The 19,719-nt window shown below is 33.7% G+C and overlaps 2 protein-coding genes across 10 annotated transcripts; both read right to left on the bottom strand.

Moving 5' to 3' along the window:
• Nucleotides 1-1,337: 1,337 nt before the first annotated feature.
• LOC112294325 (glutathione S-transferase TCHQD) lies at nucleotides 1,338-4,409 on the bottom strand. Of its 3 annotated transcripts, XM_090244850.1 has the most exons (5): nucleotides 4,116-4,409; nucleotides 3,612-3,855; nucleotides 2,839-2,949; nucleotides 2,404-2,501; nucleotides 1,338-2,291 (listed from the first exon to the last, which is right to left on the bottom strand). In XM_090244850.1, the coding sequence occupies exons 2-5, from the start codon at nucleotides 3,853-3,855 to the stop codon at nucleotides 1,566-1,568; spliced, it is 1,179 nt and encodes a 392-aa protein (XP_090100976.1). In that variant the 5' UTR covers nucleotides 4,116-4,409; the 3' UTR covers nucleotides 1,338-1,565. The 3 variants fall into 3 exon arrangements, with proteins under 3 accessions (XP_090100976.1, XP_090100980.1, XP_024400398.1); XM_090244854.1 differs by lacking the exon at nucleotides 2,839-2,949 and having other exon boundaries at nucleotides 4,116-4,255; XM_024544630.3 differs by lacking the exons at nucleotides 2,839-2,949; nucleotides 4,116-4,409 and having other exon boundaries at nucleotides 3,612-4,039.
• An 11,077-nt stretch (nucleotides 4,410-15,486) lies between these two features.
• LOC112278068 (bifunctional nuclease 1) lies at nucleotides 15,487-18,649 on the bottom strand. Of its 7 annotated transcripts, none has more exons than XM_024511129.3 (3): nucleotides 18,342-18,649; nucleotides 16,578-17,396; nucleotides 15,487-16,440 (listed from the first exon to the last, which is right to left on the bottom strand). In XM_024511129.3, exons 2-3 carry the CDS (start codon nucleotides 17,304-17,306, stop codon nucleotides 16,192-16,194), a joined length of 978 nt encoding a protein of 325 aa, XP_024366897.1. In that variant the 5' UTR covers nucleotides 17,307-17,396; nucleotides 18,342-18,649; the 3' UTR covers nucleotides 15,487-16,191. The 7 variants fall into 7 exon arrangements, with proteins under 7 accessions (XP_024366897.1, XP_024366922.1, XP_024366914.1 ...); XM_024511154.3 differs by having other exon boundaries at nucleotides 18,338-18,392; XM_024511146.3 differs by having other exon boundaries at nucleotides 17,647-18,359.
• Nucleotides 18,650-19,719: the final 1,070 nt, after the last annotated feature.

The raw sequence follows: 19,719 nt of genomic DNA, 5'->3' as shown, positions 1-19,719 counted from the left end.
GTGTTTCTTTCTCACCGGCGTGGTTTCGCCAGATCTGCCTGCTGCTGCCCGAATGAGGTGCAGTCATGGTCAAGATACCCAGCAATACGCAGCCATACCATGCAGTTGTCCTTGTCCTCTGAGAAATAAAAAAACAGCCTCCAATCACGTGTAATGGAATCGATTTCTTTTAATAGTCAGTCTTGGTCATGGTGATGGATGTTGCGTTTTGTAGACTTCATAGACTCGAGAGGAAGATGGGTAGATAGAATATCTGCAGATGAGGATATGTATTACTGTTTATTCATTGAACTGGGGTTAGCCTTCCTTGCTGCTCCACTCCACAACACGTTTTTGTACCAATCTGCATGCACCTGCATTGTTGTAGGTATTATAAGTAGTCTAATTTCAATTGTTGATGCCTGAACAAAAGGAATAGGTGAGAGAGTCTCAGAGGTTTAAAACCTTCATCTTTCAATGATTCAAAATTTATTAACGTGCCGGAGACAGCATTGTCTACTTTGGTCACACGTTTCTCTAGACAATAGCCATCTTGATACAACAGCTACATGTCTCGTTTCTCGGGCTAGGCTGATTACCATGAATTTCGGAAGGCTGGAGTGCATAAATTCTTCACACATCAGGTTAGAAAGGCCTAGAAATTTCTCTGCAATGGAGATTAATATTCGTCGAAGCCGATAGATCCAACTGTGGCAGAGCGGAAAAAATGACCACAGCAGGCATTGAAGTTTTGGAGGTTGTGAAACGAAGCACATCGGGTTAAAGAGATGATGTATTTTTATGTCCCTCTTTTTTGGGCGTCCAGAGATGCACCGTCCTGTACACATGAGTTCTAGACATAGGGTCCTGTGATCCTGAGATTAATTATTTCGTGAGCAATATAATGATAACCGCGAGAAATTGTGTGCCCATGAGATCATGATGATGGGAGCTTTGATGCACAAGTCCATATTTTCACATAAGATTTGCGGAAGCCTAGAAAAACCAGGAGGACCTGAAGGATCAATCGGTTTTATCGATTTAATTTTTCTCAAATAGACTCCCTCCATGTCGCGGGCTTCAATTCTCGCTTTCAACTCCTCACTGTCATGCAAATATATCACTTGAACCAGATCCCTAGTTCACCATCCTTGAGAAGGTGATTAATTCATGTATATTCTAGAAAGGGTTCATCCTCAGAGTACCCAAGCTATACACATAAATTGAGGATTACAACATGTATTTCCACGCATTACAGAACTAGACAGATTGTGCCAAATTGACAATGTACAGATTCGAAGTCCATACTAGTGTCGGTACACACATATTCGATATTCTCCAAGAAAACAAAACATCAATGACGAAGAAATTTCAATAATATCAAAATTCTTTCAAACATCTTATATAGGTCTGCTGGTGAATATTCTCACCGCAAATACACGGCGAATCTATGAACAAACATACAATTTTGTGTTGTTCTTTCTGAGGTAGTATGAAGGCAGCCTAGAACGATCCGAAAAGAACTGAAAATGTACACTCATGGGGACGAAATGTACAGGAATTGCAGACGTTTGTGCAGGTACTTTCTAATACTTTCCTGTCAGCGTAGCAAACAATACCTGTCCAACAGCAGGAAGAACCTCCCCGGCACTAGCGAGGGCGCTATCTGAGACGCTGAATACCTTTTTGTAACTAGGCCGTTTCTTTATCTCCTCATAGTAGCGCTTGATGTTCGGTCGAGAACTCAAATATTCCCCATCTTTCTTCAGGAGATAGATGCGGTATATAACAGGAGTGAAGATCGCATCGGCAGCCGAATACGCGGGCCCCGCCAGGAACTTGTTGGTTGCAAGTCTTGTTTCTGCTTCATCTAACAGGACTCGTAGCTGCTGGCGGTTTGCATCACAAACTGCTTCATCATTTGGCTCATCGATATAATTCTTCTTCAAGGTAGAAATCTTCTCCTTGTAGAGCTCAGCCATGTCGGGGTTTCGCTTCGCATTTGCCTCTGCCACTTTGAATTTGTACTCTGTGCTATATTTAAGTGCTGCACCAGCTGGAGAATTTGCTGCTGCAAATAGGTTACCGTCCCAAGCATCCACTTTGTTGAGCCACTCGTCAACGAAGGCCCTGTCGACAGAATCTCCACCAAGGGGTGCCCCCTGCCGATCTGCCCACCTAATGATCTCCACAGACTCCGTGATCTTCTCATCTCCGACGACGAGAGTGGGAGCTGAAGCACTGGGGTTGAGTCTCAAATACCATGGCTCCAGAGACTGACCATTAAAGAGGTCGATCTTCGTTTCAACATACTACAACAAAACGAACAGCTTGTGTAAACATACGAATTCCACGAGTATGGTGGGTATTGTGATGCGTGATCTCAATAGCAATGGCATGTGATAAGCGAGGAAGCGGTCTCACCTTGATGTTTTTCTCTTCAAGAGCAAGCCTCGACTTTGCAGGGTTGAATGCAAGGGCGTAGTTGTAGAAGATCGCTAAACCTTGTGATGCATCAGAACCTGAATTACAGTTCACTTAGCTGTCGTCAGTGTATGAGATATAAATCACACAAGGCAGTACTCTTTCATTCAAGCTTTTGTGACTTTCGCTATTCCCCATCGTCCACACATCTCCAATTAAAACTGACACCAGGTAGCACAAGGAAAGAGCAAGAAAAATAGTCTGTGAATCATGGAGTTCGTGCGTCACTTCTGCTTCAAATGGTAGACATTGGAATTTTTTCGGTTGTATCTCTATAAAAGAGGAGATACAACCAGAAAAAACTCCTTACGAAATTTGGCGTATTCAGAGATTTCACCGAAAAACCACATCAATATGAAATAAATAATTACGTACTCTTCGCTGCAGGCTGTGCTCCTGCTGTATCAGTCATAGCTGCAGTGCAAGCGAACAACCAATACGCTGCATAATTTCTAAGAAACGTTCTCCTTTGTACAGTAAAATCCCCTGCAAATACATACAATATATATATATATATATATATATATATGTATATATATATATCACCCGACACATTGTCAATTTACAATTGAGAGAGAGAAAAAAAAAAAAAAAAAAAAAAAAAAAAACACAAAATGTTCACACAACCCTCAAAAGCAAACGGTCTGCTTCAATCGTGCACCGAGAAAAAACATATAAACAAACATAGAGAATGTAAATTAGGCCCTTTAGACTACACACACCAAGCCGCCCTTTGCACCCAAATGGTGCCCGTAACCAACTACAGAGTACAATACAACTACTCTGTACTAGCACCGATGGGACCTTAAGAGTTCGCGAGAATCTCATTTAAATTGCACAACACCTTCAACTCATTTCCAGACAATTTTAAATCAGAAGCATGTACACAAAAGAGGATAAGGCTGGAGAAAGTGCTACTTCACATTTCACAAAAGAAATGGTTCTTGAAAAAGCCCGACTTAATAACACAATAGACAATTATGAAGCCCGAACATGCTTGCCCTACAAGCTGCATCTTAAAGAAAACAAGACACTGAACAACTCACACGCAAAACGAAACCAAGAGCAAAAGCAAAAGCAGGACTCAAACACTTTCCAAACCACGGAATCACCCTATCTCACATGACACTAAACTTGGCAACCCTCACCTGAAGAAGTCTGTCCAGCAGACACACGAGCGACGCCCGAAGCCCTTTCCAACAACCGGGACCCAAGGAGCTCAGGTCGGGATCCTACAAACCTCCTATTCCCTTCGCAACCAATACCCACCAACGACAAACTCCTCCTCACGCATTCTAATTGTAAACTAGAGCTGCGCCCCGCCGATGATGCAGCAACACACGCGGATGAAATTGCACTCGCCACAACAACACTGCTCCCCGACAACAACATCTGCTCCATCGCAAGCACCCAAACACTGGGGGCAAAATACAAAAACCAAAAACCAAAAACCAAAACTCGCAACCCACACTCTCTACCAACGTAATTATCCCCAATCAAACTCTTGGGTATTGTAAATCGAGACAGCGAGGGGTTAACTGAACCGAGAAATGCACAGTTCGTGATGAGAGTCAACAATATCACTACTGCAAAATCCAGAGGGCTAATGCCCTGATTTGGAGACGTCGTCGACGACGATGAAAACTACCCACCTCGTCATTGGCTCTTCGCAGGAGGGTTGGTCGTCACACTTGGCCTCGATGTGGGCTTCCCACGAGAGGCCACATCGTCTCCACTCCCCACGTCCACCTCGCTCTTCTTTTGCCCCAGGCCCGTCGACAATCCCATGCCACGCATGATTCACTTTGCGATGGTGGTCGTGCTGTCACGTTGTTACAATAGTAGCTTCTTCTTCAGCACTAGATCGATCAGTCACGGGAGTGTGTGTGATTTTCTCCCATTCATCGCAAAGGCACTGGACTCGATTGATGCGCAGCGTCACAACCCCTCATCGATGGATCGATGGTGGTGGTGCTGCTGCCCTCCCGTCGCCATGGACTCGTGCCGACGCCGAACGCGTCGCGACGAGCGGCGATAGGTGTCGACCTATCACCGTGGACTCCGTCGTCGATACTTTTAAAGAAAAAGGTAGTGGACGGCCGAAACTAAAAGTATTTGCTTCGGACATGAAGACAAAAAAAAGACACATGAAAAAAACTGGTATATTTTTCAGTTCAATCAGATTTTTTTTCAATTATTTAAAAGGTAGTAATAAATGAACTTTAAATTTATTTTTTTATTTTTTATTTGTTAAAATCCTAATACATAATAATAACGTTAATAAGTAAATTTTAATAAAATATGTTCAAGAGTTTTTATTCAATAAATAATTGAATTTCTAAATAATTAAATAGATTTTACTTGTGTAGGTATGGCATAAATGCAACAATGACTATTTTTAGTTCATATCATTCATATTTTGTAATATTAATGTACTTTGTTAATGAATTGATGTTTCAAATAAAATAAAATATAAAATCTATAATTTTTTAGATCTAATAAAATTTCTAAAATAGTTGAACTAAGAAGTTCAAATAAAATAAAAAATTAGTAGATTTTAGAATAATACAATGAATAATTTTATTGCATTATATGGTGGACTAACATTATGCTCTAATTAATAAAAGAAACTACTTCAAAGCTTTACATATATATATATATATATATATATATACACACACACACACACATATGTATCAAAGATATTTAATAAATTATTAATATTAATTAATGGCCTATGTGTTGTATTAAAGTTTTTTTTTAGTGTTAAGAAAAAAATTCACTTAAAAGAAACATATATATATATATATATATATATATATATATAGACATAATACAACCTTAAAAATTAAAAAACTTCTATATATGTATATTTTTTTAAAAAATATTTTATGTTTATATTTAATATATAATTTTTTTTATTAAATAATAATTTAATACAATTTTTTTATGATTTAACTTGAATTTTTTTCTATTCAGCAATGTTTTTATAATGGTGTAACAATAAACTAACCAGAGATATTGCTATTTTACAATGATATATATATATATATATATATATGTATGTATTTTTTTTACATTCTTAATAATCTTTCATACATATAATTTTAAATATATATTTTTTCTAATTCAAAGATGACATGATTAAATATATTAGAATTATAAAAAAAATTAAAAAATTAAAAAAAAGGCTTAAAAAGATTAGAATCAATCAAAAAACGACGTCTGATATAAATGTATATTTTATTCAAGTTTATATTTTTTGTTAAATAAAATCATATTATAGTTTTTATGCTCTTGAATTATCAATTATTTTGTATTTTTAATTTTATTAGATATTAAACACTCAATTATTAACATAAATATTTACTTATAAAAAACATTGTAGACCTATCAAAAATTGAAACTATATATATGGATTAAATGTATATAATTTTATTATATATATATATATATATATATATATATATATATATATATACATATATACATATTTACATATAATTATTAATATAAATTTTATACTCTTGACTTTTTAATAAAGAAAGTATATAGAAGTAGTAGTAGAAAGAAGCAAAATACTCCTTAATATATAATCAAGTAATATAGTAGTTTTGTGACAATTATTGATTTTGAATCCACGCCTCCTTAGATGGTGACTTTAATCTTTAAATCTTTAAGTCCACTAGACCAAACCTTCCCATAAGTACATAATGTTTTATGTATAATACAATGTCAAACAAAGATACATGGTTAGTGTTGTGATAAAGAAAATACATTATGTCTTTATCATTACAAACAAGTAATATTTTATTTCTAATTCACAAGTTGTGGCCACTATTAGTTGGTGGCAATACCTTAAAACTTTTAGAGTCTACTATACTATTACATGGCTTGACAAAATAAGTCTTTCAAAGTCTATTAGACATTTGTTGATTAGTATAGCAAACATTGATTGTATTTACTCTAATAAGCATATATTGTTAGACCATAGAGTTTAATTATATATGGTGTAAAAGTAGAGTCTCAAAACAAATTGAATAAGCATATATTGTAAGACTATAGATTTAAATTATATATGGTGTAAAAGTAGAGTTTCATAATGGGTCTCTTAGACTTCTTAAAATTTTGCAACTAATCAGTGAGTTTATATGCGTTTGAATTGTTAAACTTCTCTTTGGACAATACCTGCTGTTTTTCTATTTTTTTTTTTTTTTTTTTGTTTTTTGTTTTTTTTTATATTCTTCCAGAATGTGCCAAAATATGCTTATAGTTTATAGTTTTTGAATGAAGTCTAAATATTAAAATAAATAGTAAATGTTATACATAAAAATGTCATTTATTTATAACTTCATATTATATTAATATATATATATATATATATATATATATGATGATGATGATGAAAAAAATTACATGAGAATTGACATAAAAACAAAGAATTATTCAACCATATCATATATGCATCTCATGTATGTCCATTAAGCAGTATGTTTTGTTAATCTATTGCATGATGATTTTGTGATGCAAAGTGTCTTAAATACTTTAGAATGTGTTTTGGCATTCTTGAAAGGGTTGATAACTTGATATTTCAAATTAATATTCCCAAATAATATTTGACATAGCCAAACAAAACAAAAACATACTGTAAAATGCAGGCACATCTACATTGAATTTAACTCGATGTTTCTGATGACAAAATATAATCATTCTGGGTTGCGCATGTGACACATCAAGACTATCGTTTTATGTTTATACTTTGTAATCAATTTATATCAAAAGGATTCATCCAAACGCTAATGACATACAATTTTTTGGATTCAAATGATTCATTCAGTAAAATTGATCTTATAATAAAAAATAAAAAATGAAAAGTGCACCACAAAGAGAAAATACTACGCTACTGAGCCCAATCTGCTGATGGCCTTGAACCAGTTTCTTATATTTTAAGCTTAGATATGACTAAACTTCTTTTGTACAATCAGAACCACAAAATCCTTATTAAAATATGGGCTTCTAGCACGACATGAATCCAAGAAAAGTAGACAACAAAATAGGACTTTGCATCAATCCTGCTAAGCTCAAACTGAAATTCTCCATACAAACACAAGCTTACACACTTATTGGCAAGCTTGGAAATATACATTACCAAAACTGGAAAGGTCTGTAGTGTACAACAGCTAATAGCCGCAGAGAATCTGCAACGTTACCTTAACACCCAACACATTTTTTTGTGCAAATTGACGATGTTGGCCAAAACATTAACTCACACTCACAAAACTCACGCACATACTTCCCAGCTGTCTGAGTTAGGACTTTTTATTTTTATTTATTTGATTTTTTCATGTCGCCAATATGCTTGCTGGACCTCTAGATCCCTTCTTGGTCCTTGATACCACTTGACGAAAGGCTTCAACCATCCCTGCAAAACCAACAAGTGGCCACAGTGTGGAGTTGCAGTAAAACTACCGGAGTCGGAGGTGTAAGGGGTATCGCATTGGTTCGGAATCAGATGTGTCGGCCACGACCCTGGCATCGTGTTCACGATGCAGAATGTGAGTACAAGATAACGAAAGAACCAGAACCCAATGCATTAAAATAACAGCCAAATATTCGAAGAGTCTATCCCTTCAAGTAGACACTATGTCTCAGAACACACACTAGAACTGTGCTAACTGATAACCGTAAAATTTCTCGAGGAGATGCGAGCTTCTTCTGAGTTGTATCAAACCCGAACCGACCTACCATGGGAAATCACTCTAAGAATGTAAACAAAAATTAAAAAACAGAAGTTTGCAAAATTTATGAGAGCAAGAAATTATATGAAGTTATGATGCGTTTTTTTTATTATTTCATTTTATTTTATTTTGATTTTAAAACAAGCTGATATTCATGTAAAACAAAATCCAGTTAATACCAAAATATATGGCTTTTAATATAATAGTATGTCCTACGCACTGCAAGGCTACAAGCACATAAATCTGAAAAATGAATATCGTGAAGTATCCGTTGCATAAAACTCACTCAAAAGTTGGGTAAACTTTCAAGCTTACTTGCTATAATTTATATATTAATATAAATTACAATCCATGTTAACACTTTGTTAATTTCTTTCTTTGTGTAGAAAAGGGTATTTAAAACAATTTAAATAATATTGGGCATTAAAAATGAAGCTATAATGAAGATTTAAGAATGAAAAGCTTTGTACAATTAATTGAATTATCATTATAAAATAGAATAAGTACATGTAGTGATAAAACATCAATTTTAAAATTATACAAGATTAAAGGAATAAATTTATGATGACATGTTAAGTCTGTAGGATATAGATGCATATATATATATATATCAATTTTTTTTGTAAGAATATAGAATAAATACTTTGAATAATATTTTAAACTAATATTTAATTGTAAATGTATTGTGATGGAACAAAGTTAAAATATTTCAAATGAAGTCATTATGGCTTATAGTTTGGAGCTGATCAAAAAATATATTTTAATTTAAAGAATTCTACTATGAATTTGGAAACAAATATTTTTAATCAAGATGGAACAAACTAATATTTATTTTTAAGATATTAGTACTACATCAAATATGGAAGGTATTCAAGGAGATGTTTGGAGAGAATGTTTAGCATGTGTTGTGGCATTGAAATTTTTGTTGAAAAACAAAGACATTGGATAAAAATCAATATACAAATTTGTTGAAGAATATTGAAATTGTTATGAATTTTTTTGATGTTTTAATAACATATATCAAGGATATATTGTAAAATAAGCTTCTATTAAGGGATTTATTTTTTATATTGAATAAAGCTTATTTACTAGTAAAGACATGTAAAACAATGTGTAAAAAACTTTTAGAGAATTATTTTGGAATTTAAAGTATTATTGTGATCTAGGAAGTGACAAGCTTATAAAGTGCTATTTCAAAATAGATAATAATATATGTGTATTGCTTAATGTTGCAACTTTTGATGAAGTGAGAGGTTATAAAAATCATTTACATAACATGTTGAATCTTGCTAAAGAATAATATTTTCAAGCAAAGCATTTGTTACAAAAATTGGAAGACTTGCATTTTGTAGAAGATGAAAAATTAATTAATTTGAAACTGTTGCCAAATACAAAAAGTTTTAAAATCATGAGACATATTTATTAAGCAAAATGGTTGGAATTTGAGTGTGAAATCAAGAAAATGAATGTAGGACTTCATAAATATTTTATCAAAGAAATAAATATTTTAGCAAGTCTTTGCTATCTCAATTAAATTTCATGTTATTTTTTAATGAAAAATAATCCAAAGATAAATAGTAAATCTTTAACATTAAAGATTTAAAATATTATATTGATATTTAGAAATTAAAATAATACAAAAAATAAATATTACTTGTATAACATGTATATTGCACATAATAATTTGAAGCTATACTACATTTTGCTTTATTATTAAAAAGAAAAGCATACATGAAATTATTCAATATGATATTGTAATAGTAATTGATTTAAGAATATCTAAGATTAAAGTTGGAAGCAATTCAAAACCTATAGAGAATATACACATTTATAATAGTAAAAATTACATAGTTATATAAATTATATAGTATTACAAATTATGGCATTGAAGAATAAATTTCAAACAATTAGAATGAGTCCTTTTGAAACACACTTTTATGAATTTTCAATGATATATTCTAAGATTTTTTTCAAAAATACATTCATTTAATGGTGTTCAAAGAAAAGAAATATTGGAAAGAATAGAAATAGGTGAAAGACCAATTAGATTGTGATGAATTGATTCACTTTATTTAAAAGTGTTAAAGCTTGAATCTTTAGCACCAACCAAACCTTGTATATATTTGTAAGTATTTGATTTTATTAAAGAAAAAGTTTTTGATTGGAGTTATTGTAGTAAAGGTTTTATATTTTGATGCATTTAAGAAAATATCTTATCAAAATATAAGATCATAGGAAGCTTGTGGTAGATTTTAACTACTAAAAAATATAGTAAACTATGAAGTAGAAATGTCTTAAATAGATTTTATTGATTTTATTTCATTTCTTTATATATATACTTGTATATTATAATTAAGGTTAGATTTTTTTTATATAATCTTAAATTTAAAAAACTAATTTAATATGTAATATATGTATTATGTATCCATTTTTACATTTGTTTATTATTAATTTATGGTTTAATTTTTAATTTCAGGATAATATGTAAGAAAAAGTAGTATTTGGTGGACAAAAATGTATATCAATAATTTAACAACTTTTTGCAAGTAAAATGAAAGTATTGTGTCTTGTTAGAATGGATAGAATAGGCAATAATACAATATCAAAGATTGCATTAGATAATGTGAATCACATGTATGATGTCTCATGCTTTGTTGAGTGCATTGAAAATAATGGTAATTGTTATAAAACCTCTTGTAACATTATAGAAAAAATTAAAGAAAAAAAAATTCAAAAGATTTAAAAGAAGCTAAAGGAATGTTTGAATAATTCTTTATCAAAAAAAAGAAAAATCATCTTAATCTTTGACAATGTGAAAGACCAAAGTCAAATCATAATACTTGGTCTTAGTACTATCAATTTAGAGAGGTTCTATTATATATATATATATATATATATATATATAAAGATGATAAATTAAATATTAAATTATTAAAAAATATTCATATTTTATAGATATTTCTTGTTAGATAATATATAATAATAGATAGTTGAATACTTATAATTTAGATGGTAGTCAATACATAGTTGAATAATTAATTATGCTGCTATGATCTACTAAGCTACTATATTAATTAACAAATCAAATTTCTATATGTTAGTAGTTACACTAATTGTTAGTGTGTTTAAATTAAATAGTCCATATTGATAGATACCATCTTTTACATTCTTTTCATAATTAAGTATATATCAACAAGAAATCCTATCATCATGTCAAGGATATGAACTCAAAGAAGATGTATAAACTTGAAAAATTTGTATAAAAAGAAAAGTGGCAAAATAGAATTAAAATAATATGTATATCAAAAGGAAACTGGAATGGCTATTGCCAAAAGACAAAGAAACTAAAAACTCTTGAATTTGGACTAAAAGCAAGAAAAGAATTGATAAGAGTAAAGAAGGCTTCACTCTTATCCCTATATATACTATCTACCTAGGATCTATGTTGCGACGTTCTATAGGACCTCTAAAAACGTATTGACTTTGCATGACACATATCTTAACTTGAAAGGCAAGTTTTCTAGATGGATGCCATATAGTTAGCTTGTTCCTCAAGCTTCCAATATATGTGGCACATTGATAGCTTATTGACCAAGTTTTTAACCTATCAATCAACTACAAACATATGTAAAGTCAAAATAGCATCTAGGAAGTTTCTAGAGAGCTTTTCTAGAAGATATTATGAAATTAATCTACTTTTACCTAATTCTACCTATCTAGGTAATGATTACAATTGATATATATATATATATATATGTATCCATGATACATCAATCTATAGAAATAAAAGAATGAAATGATCTATGTTTGATATAATTCAAGCAATGGATACTATCCTTGCTATTATCAAAGATAATATAGATCTTATTTCTTCTTAAATGTGAAATAAAATTTTACTTTATCATAATTAAAAAAAATACAAGTCAATGCTTTAGAAGAATTAATCTAACTCCTTTGAATTTTTTTTCATTTTATCTTTTAATTTATTATCAAAGATTAAAATAATCAAATGGATTTAAGAAAGAAGCAGTAAAAGGTCTTTTAATAGGTTTATTATTTCTTACTTTGTTTTATATTCTTTAGTAAATAGTAAGATACCAAATTCTAATAGAAGTATATATTTTGCAAATTTACTCTCTATTACAGAGCATTGACATTGATATCAATATATTATTTTTTTCATATGTATTACTCAAAGCAATTTATTATCTAAATTATACATATTAATTCATATTTTTTGAAGTTAGTCTTTGCAATAAAATATTAAAATTGGTTGTTATTACTCAATATATTGATAGATTTTTTATTTAATTATAATGCTAAATATGTATATATTAATTATAGATAAATCTACCTTAAGATTTATAATTAGTTTTTTAAGTTGAAGTAAATAAGATTAAAAAAGAGTTGCTTAATAATTTAGCTATTAAACCAATCAATAGTTTGTTTGTTGAGTATATAATATGTAATTTATTTTAGCAATATATTACAAAATCACCAAAATTACTAAAAAATATATTTTATTTGTATAATAGAGTACTGCCAACTTTAGCCACCAAAGCCCATGCCATATAATCTATTATAGTTAAAAATAAATAAATAAATAAAATAAAATAAAATTCATTCGCATCATTCATGACATAATAGACATTGCCAAAACTACCATTCTATATATACATATCACCACCAAATACAATACAAGACTTACTTAGCTTTTAACTAATATTGTAAGTGTGGTCACTTTTTAGGATAGTAATAAAACATATGTGCATCACTTTATTGACTATTGGCCAAGGCATTTAAATTATACAATATCATCTATTGCAAGGTTATTACAAAGACTTAAAAGACAAATAATTTAAAATTATTGATATTTTTTTTATCTTTAAATAAATTTTAAAACAATGTTATAAGAAAAATCTAGATTCCTCGAGATTTTTTTGTTTGTGCTTGAAGAACTTTTGATCACATAACTTCTATTTTCTATAATATTTTTCTTCTAGCTTAAAAACTTTGCTAAGGATAACAAGAATTAGTACTTAATGGCATTCTTTTCTTTGCTTATGTATTGTGAAGTGTTCAAAGAAATTTAAGTTGGATTTTACTTAGTTGGGCATATATTTAAAGATATTGATGTCTTTTTTAGTTATCTTTCAAAGCGTTCAAAGAGTAGAAATATATTTTTTCTTTTAGATTATATGAAGTCTTTTATATTGTACTAAGAATTGAGCTTCAAGCTTGAGTTTGTACAAAAGGTAGTAAACTTCAAATCTTATGTTCATAGATACAAATGTAATGATGTAGTACAACTCATTGGTCTTAGAGAGATTTATCAATTTTAATTTATATGTAGTTTTAAATAGATGGCTAGTTATGAAGTACAAAGAATTAGGTGGTGATGATGTTTGACTTTCTCAAAATAAACCACTAGTACTCCTTTAGAAGAAAGATACAAATAGTTTCCATCAAATTTCAATAGATGATCCAAATCCAATTTCATTAAAAGCATGTATAAAAAGAGGAGGTTTTTTTATCTATTAAAAATAAGATAAATGTACAAAAAAAAGGGTAGGAATGTACTTGAAAAACAATCATTCATCAAAACCAAAATTCATAAGTATATAAAGTTTTGAAAATATAGGATAATTAAGAACAAAGTATTTGCTAAGATTTTGGAAGTATTACAAACAAGGGTTTATCTATTATATCACCTAAATTACAAGAAGGCTTTTAATCTTCTTGTAATTGGAAGAGGATTCAACCCAATAACATTTTGCAACTAGCAAATACATGAGCTTTTGTCAATACTCAAGAAAACAAAGAACTTAAGTCATATTGTAGACCACTTAATTAAAGGCCATAACAAGCTTTCAATTCATAGAGAGATATTAAAGAAAGATCTTGGCTTCTATTTAGACCATCAAATCCAAAAATCTACCATATATGGCTTGGAAGGACCTTATCTACCATATGTAGAGACATTCCAAATGTAAATTATTCTGATTTTTTTTTTTTCAATCTAATTCTAGAAAGCCAAGAACTTTGCACAAGTCCCTACAAAAAAATACAAGGATTGTTGGGATGTAATGTAGGCCCTTGAAAAGCAAGTTCTAATTCTGAAGAGCCTTAAGAACATGTTATATATTTCATAGTTGAAGAAAAAAATCCTAAAAGTTGTAAAATTCTTATGTGAGATATTAAAAATAAATAAATAAATAAATAAAACCTTATGAATTTAGTAATAGCTAATAAAAAAGATTTGTAAACTTTGACTATTCTAAGTAAGTATTGATGGATCTTCTAATATTAGGGGCATAAATACCAATTGTTATAGAAGTGGTTGATCTAGTGTTACATTAGAAAATCTGCAAAGATAATTATAGTATTATGAAGTTTTTATAGAAACATTTAAGATTATAATTTTTTTTTTAAATTATAGAGGCTATATTGTTATATATATATATATATATATATATATATATTACAATTTTTGGAGTTGGCTCAATTCAAAAGTAGTTAAATGTGGCATATATTTTAAACAACTAAAATCAAAATACATGAACTTTTAAAACTTCTTTTTTTGTATGCAAGTATGGTATATGTGAATAATACATTTTAAGCTGTAAATTATATGTATTATTTCAGTTTTTTATCAAGACAATTCCATATTCTATGGATTTTCACTCTCTAAAATTGATATAACTAAATTATATTAAGTTCTTATCATCTTGTCTCTTGAAAGTTTCTGAACCTTAATTACTCATGCATAAGATTTCTTAACGCTGAAATTTCGAGTTATTCTAAGGCTGAAATCAATTACAGTGAAACTTAGCACCTGGAACATGGATATTGTGTCAAGGAATCTGTCACGTGGGCCACAGTTTGAACATATGTGCCTGCTTGTACAATGAAAAATATGTCCCACCTGTAACATTAATTCTTTGTTGGTACAGATAGTCTTCGTATATGTGTACCAACGAAGAAATACAAATTAACAAAGTTAAACTTTCATAAACCTGCACGTTGTAAAGCTACTTCTTTTGATCAACCTTCAATGATTGAATGAACTAAAGGTTCAAGGTAAGGAGCAGCATTTCAAAAACTGGAGCATAACAAGAAGTAGCTCACGGTTTCCGCTAGAGATGTGCACATTTTTCAACTTTGCACACACCAATTATCCACCTTGAAAATGAACTAGGGGGTAAAGGAGACAAAAGAGACTCTGTTTCCATGTAGAATGTCGTATAGCTGCCATCACATGAAAAAATGCAAATAAGAATAGTACTATTGTGTCCAAATAACGCCTCACTTTTCGAGACTTCAATTTGACCGAACTCCCCCTAGAGCTCTCTGTAAAATAGTGGCAAATCAACACATGCGTGGAAGTGATCAATTCAGATGAGCACTTGCAACAAATCTACGGATGACTACCTTGCAGTGAAACATACACAAGCCCCCATAAGATTTACACTATTTACTATAGACAATGATGATCTGAAAGGCCCCACATCTTACTCGCTGTACCCGAGGCTCTTATAACGGCAGGTCTAATAATCTGAGTGGATTTAGTCTATGTAACATATGTACAGGTAAAGCCTAAGACTCTATTCTAGACTGCAATTGAGCACAGCAAGTTGACTCAGCAGATAAGTTGAGCAGGATGATGAATAAGATCCTTAAGGTGGAGAAGACGGCATAGCGTTGAAGAAGCATGGCGGGCTGCCGTATACAATGAAGCTTGATTCTGCCTGGCCTTGGCAAGCTTAGCAGCTCCGTCGGTGAAGAATACCCATGTTTGTACATGATTGATGTTGCTTGAGCAAACGCCACGCTCAAGAGCAAGGGAGGTTAATACGGCGTGGAGCACATTATCCAGGGACTTGATGTATGCTATCAAACGAGAACTATAAAGCCACAATTCAGGCTTCATCAATTGGTCGTCTGCCAGATCTAATACTCAACCTACAAATTGGATGACCTCATCAATCAATCACCTTTGATTGTTCCTGAATTGGTGGAGCTCATCTCGCAGCTTAGCTGCATCAATAAACCTCTCTTCCACAGCTGCAATATACATGTTTCGGATGATGATGAACTCTTTGGCATCTTGACAGTCTCCTGCAAGTGCCTTGTCCATGTCAGTTATGACTTGCCCATTTTTGGTGACGATGCTCGATGGAAGCTTCTCGGGCTCACTTACAACGCGAACACCGTCCCCTAGAGCTAGCTCCTTGTTAACCTGAATGGAAAAGAAAAGAAAAGAGAAGAGAAGAAATGTATGAGTAGATTGATGGGACTGCGCCGCAACCACTTAAATGCACATTTTGAAGCAACACACTGATTTAAAGATTATTCACCTTGTCAATTAGCGCATACCTGAATGGGGACGTTGCATCGCACGGCGAGGTTGATGGCGTCCGAGGGACGAATGTCGAGGCTCACAGTGGTGGTCTCGTCTCCGTCCTTGACGAGATAAACCCTGGCAAAGTAAGCTTCATTGACACGCTTGGTCACCCGGACAACCTTCGCTTTGTATCCCGACACTTCCAACATCTTGCTCATGACTTGGTATACAGTCGGGCGGGAAATATTTACATTTCTTACAGCCTCCAGGAGCATTATGCTGGGTAGCTCAAGCACAATAATGGGGAGCATAAGGTTAGAGCCATCGTTCAATTGTAGGACGATGGCCGGTTGCGGAGCATAGACGGGGAGTTTGCCTCTCTCGGCTGGTTTATTGTGCACACACTTGACCAAGTTCCCGTCCCGCATCTTGATGATGAAGCCATCAGGCCCGCTCTTAACTTCCAGAGCTTCCACGATTGTAGAATCAGCGTAATCCTCATCATTTTCACTGAAATTCTCCGCCATGCTTCCATTGTTGAAAGACATGCTCGAGTTTCGTCTCGTGGAAGATCTTGAGCTTGTTGATTTGGCGGGAACAAGAGGAGGCGCACACCGACTGACCATGCCGCCACCCAAAACTGCGGTTCTCAAGAGCGAGTTACGTGCGGAACTGAAAGTGCAGGGTCCGTGCTTGCTCCGATGGAATCCCACCATGGTATGGCTGTGTAACAAGCTCATGGCTGTGGCGGGTGTTGCCATCTTCGCTTGTCCGATCTAGTCCTTAGCCAAAAACGACCGCGGGTACAGGAAGGGGAGGAGGCTGTTAATGCAACCCGTGCTGTGGTATACCTACACAGAGTTTCGCATGTTTTGTCAGAACGAATACCAAGCAATGATGTGAGACTTTGCGCTCGACGTCAGGCACGCTGACGAAACAAGGGAAGCCATCACATTGCTACACCTTTCACAGCTTCCAAAAGCGAAGTAGCAAAACTTCATCGTTCACCAAATCAGCGGAGATTTCTAAAACCAAGAAACCATCGCAACAAACAGCCAGACAACTGCTAAAAGTTGCACGCAGAGTTCAGAAGATCGATACCAAGAACAGTGACCGAAAGCAGATACTCAATGATGGGACTTTTCCAACAACTCGTCAAGAAACTTTCTGGCAGACGCATAGAAGACAGCCCAATCCACAAATCCACCATACAGACCGCACAACACACGAAACCCACAGGCAGACATATGAAATCAACTGCCACGGTGACGTACATGTCAAGGCTAAGAGGAAGAGACCAAATTGGGTACAGAATAAGACTGTAGCTCCCGTTAAATATAAAATACTAACAGCAACGAAGCTAACGACAAGTACACGCAACCACAAATTCCGCATCCAAGATTAAAAACAAACAAAACAAAACAAAACAAAACAAAGTACAGCACTCCAAAAAATCACACGTTGAAAAAAAATCAGTAACAAAACAGCAAGGACATGGCAACCATTCCAGGAGGATCCAAGAGAAAACACTTTCTCAGATCCTACCTCGCCAGCTAATTCTGCAGCAACAAGGTCGAGCCACTAACAACTCATACCAATTCCGCGTGGAAACAAGGCTGACCCGGGTGCTGCCACAAGAGCCGGATCCAAACCAGAATTATGGAGCCAGCACTCACATACCGTGGCGATGACAGGATCGCAAAAAGGAGAAGAGGAAGAATGGGAGTCACACAGAGACACAGAGAAACAGAGACAGAGAGACAGAGACAGAGACAGACAGCAACGTACTCACTCACCGGCTTCCCGCTATCTGTGGGGTTGGTTATGAGGGTGAAGCAGAGGGGCGAACGTGAGGTGATCTGATCGGGGTGCAGGCCAGATTCCAAAGGAAAGGCATCTCTATCTTTGGACCCACTTGCAAAGAACGGAACAAAAGGGATGATCAATGGATCACAAAGCAGCCAGTGCTGGGAGATGGCGTGCGAGCAGAGGCAACATGCCTCCCTCAGTCTCAATAGCCTTTTCCCCCTCCTCTCCTCTCCTCTCCTTGTCTTCCTCCTCTTTCTAAAGCCTGCTGCTCCTCACACCTCCATGGTGCCACTACTCCCTCTGCCTATATCCGATAAAACCCCCTTTTTCCTCTTTTCATTGTAAGGAATGACCCCCCCGGCAGAAATGCAGGTGGGGTTGCATTATACGATATCTACCAGACGGTCCCGAATAAAAATAAAAATGAAAAAACCCTCACTAAACCAGAAGCGTGAGAAAGCACCATGGTTCATAATGGTGCAACAGGGACTCTCTCGCTCCCACAATCACAAGCACCATCAACAACGCCCACACTGAACTCTCGAACAATCCACACAGTTCCTGCAAAACCCTAATTCTTCTGGTATGACGATTTGTCGCAGGCTCAATCAACCCCCACAGCTCCGGCACCCACCTTGCCCAAAACCTTGCAAATGAGCGTGCAAATTTAGCATCTCGACATGCAAATCGGTCTGCAAAAAGAGTTTCATCTGCATGCAGTTTTTTTTCTTTTTCTCAACAGCAATTGGGCAACTCGACATTCACATCAGTGGAGCAGATTTATTTCGTTTTATTATTATTAATGTTATTAATGCTATTTTTTCCGTATTCTTTTTTAATCTCAGATAAAGCTGCAGCCTATATGGTGTGGTGATGTGGCCACCCCAACTCACCAAGGCACAAAATGGATTTGATGCAAAGCACGTTTTACATGAAAGTGTAAAGTGGCCATACTGGATTATCCAGTTTGGCATGCATTCTAGGCATTGTCTGCCCCACAGTGAGGCATGTGAAAAATCAGCAGATAATTGCAACAAGATGGAATACAAAACAGGACTAACTGACTGACTGATTTCATGGACATGGTTTACAGGGCAGGTCCCTTCATTTCCTCTGTCCTTGGTCGAGTTAAAGAACAAATAAAACACTACCGTGCATTGATTTCTTGTCTTAGAAGCCGCAATAGCAACCTACATAGCAACCCACATAGCAACCTACATAGCAACCCACATAGCAACCCACATAGCAACCCACATAGCAACCCACATAGCAACCTACTTGCAAAAGCTATGAATGAAAACTTCGAAAAAATTATCAGTAAATATTATTTTAAAATAATAAACACAATTCACAGTACTCAATTCT

The sequence above is a fragment of the Physcomitrium patens genome, chromosome 2, assembly GCF_059467195.1.
Source record: "Physcomitrium patens ecotype Gransden chromosome 2, ASM5946719v1, whole genome shotgun sequence".
Classification (NCBI taxonomy): Eukaryota; Viridiplantae; Streptophyta; class Bryopsida; order Funariales; family Funariaceae; genus Physcomitrium; species Physcomitrium patens.
This window is presented reverse-complemented; position numbering and strand designations above follow the sequence as displayed.